Source organism: Agrilus planipennis, unplaced genomic scaffold (assembly GCF_000699045.2).
Source record: "Agrilus planipennis isolate EAB-ADULT unplaced genomic scaffold, Apla_2.0 scaffold76, whole genome shotgun sequence".
NCBI lineage: Eukaryota > Metazoa > Arthropoda > Insecta > Coleoptera > Buprestidae > Agrilus > Agrilus planipennis.
Window position 1 is genome coordinate 149455 of NW_020442430.1, and position 1537 is coordinate 150991.

At 31.0% G+C, this 1537-nt stretch overlaps 1 protein-coding gene across 1 annotated transcript in view; it reads left to right on the top strand.

Annotated features, from left to right (window-relative positions):
• Positions 1 to 1004, top strand: part of LOC112906341 — a 14011-nt gene extending 13007 nt beyond the window's left edge. Inside the window, exon 3 of the mRNA XM_025980272.1 lies at positions 875 to 1004. Within this exon, the coding sequence (XP_025836057.1) occupies positions 875 to 967 (93 nt within the window). The 3' untranslated portion in view covers positions 968 to 1004. The remainder of the gene's footprint in view (positions 1 to 874) is intronic.
• The last annotated feature ends 533 nt before the right edge of the window (positions 1005 to 1537 follow it).

The following is a 1537-nucleotide window of genomic DNA, read 5'->3' on the forward strand; positions in this document are numbered from 1 at the left end:
TCAGTAACGCTAATCAGACCATCGAATGACTATTTTAAATATACAGTAAGGAAGCCTTACGATTTCTTTTGATAAAAAGAATATAAAAAGACCAAAGTAGAAGTTAACTTTTATTTCTTTAAAGACAATAGAAACCCAAAGTCTATTTTATAGCAATGGTATAATTATAAAAACTACTTTACAAATAAAAGTAAAATAAAAATTAAATTAAGAAAACATTTCCCGAATTCTTGTTTTCCAGTGTTAAACTAGTGTATAACCCTTATCTGTACTTAACGTAACAAAAACAGGAGAGAGGAATTTTAGTTATTTATTTTAAATATATGAATGTACTTACAATCGACCGTATTTTAATGGGTTAAAACGAAAGGCTTATATACTTACAGCGGTCTTCATTACAGTTTTGATGCAACAAGTCTTCTACTAAAAAAGTTTATTTTCCAGTTTTTATATGTCTCAAAAGATTAAAAAGCTATTTCTTCGTTATAAACTAATCATTCCTTCGTACTGATAAATAGTTTTTATGTAAACTGAAAATTGGTTCTTATTCATTTTTCTCTCGTAGCTGTATGGTCAAAATAGTAATCTTAATTTTCAAATGTTATCTATTGGTTTTAAAATTGTTTTATGTTTATTGTCTCAACTGGAAGGCTAATGATAAACAAAAACTGGTTTTGCTTTTCTTAATAAAAATGTTTCACGTTTTAGAATAAAACCATAGACTGTGTTTCTTTTACCAAGAATTGGTCCTGATTTTAGGATGATCGTGAGTTGTCTTTGTAGTTAAATTAGCTTCGCTTTTCAAAATTAGGCATACATTATAGTTTTAACTATGAAATAATCACTATAAATACCGATTTAGTTTTGTAAAAAGGTAGCTCACAAGACTGGAACTATTATCGACGGACCATCTGGTACCATTAAAACCTCTGGTTCTGCCCATGGACTTATTGCTACTATTCATTAATAAACTAGAATAAAATAAATCTTTGCTAATTTTCGAATAATTTAGTTTTATTATTTATTAGATATAATATCCTTTGGGATAAAGTACTCCACACGTAAAATAATTCCCCATTGGGAAGTCTCTTTTATGCTCACGAACAGTTAATTTAGAAATAAAAGATTGTTAAAGATGTATGTCTAAAGCGTAGCGGCATACGGGTGCGAAACATGGACGGTGGGCGCGACGGAAAAGAAAAGGTTAGAAGCGTTCAAAATGTGGTGTTACAGGCGAATGATGATAATACCGTGGTTAGAAAAAGTTAGAAATGAGGACTACTTGAAAGTTATTAAAAATCGGTTGTCTGTAAGGTCGGTTTACTGACGATAGTTGAACGTGACAACGTCATAAGAAAATACTGATGGAATGGTTTCATTTTTCAAAAATTTTAATTTTATTTGTTTGATAGATATTTTGTATGGATATAGAGAAGGAGGTAAATGGAAATGTATTATTGTATAGCAGCTGTCCACGCGGACGCATCGCTCACTCAAGTAGGAGAGAGACAGATGTCGAACGCTGCCGAACGCGGAG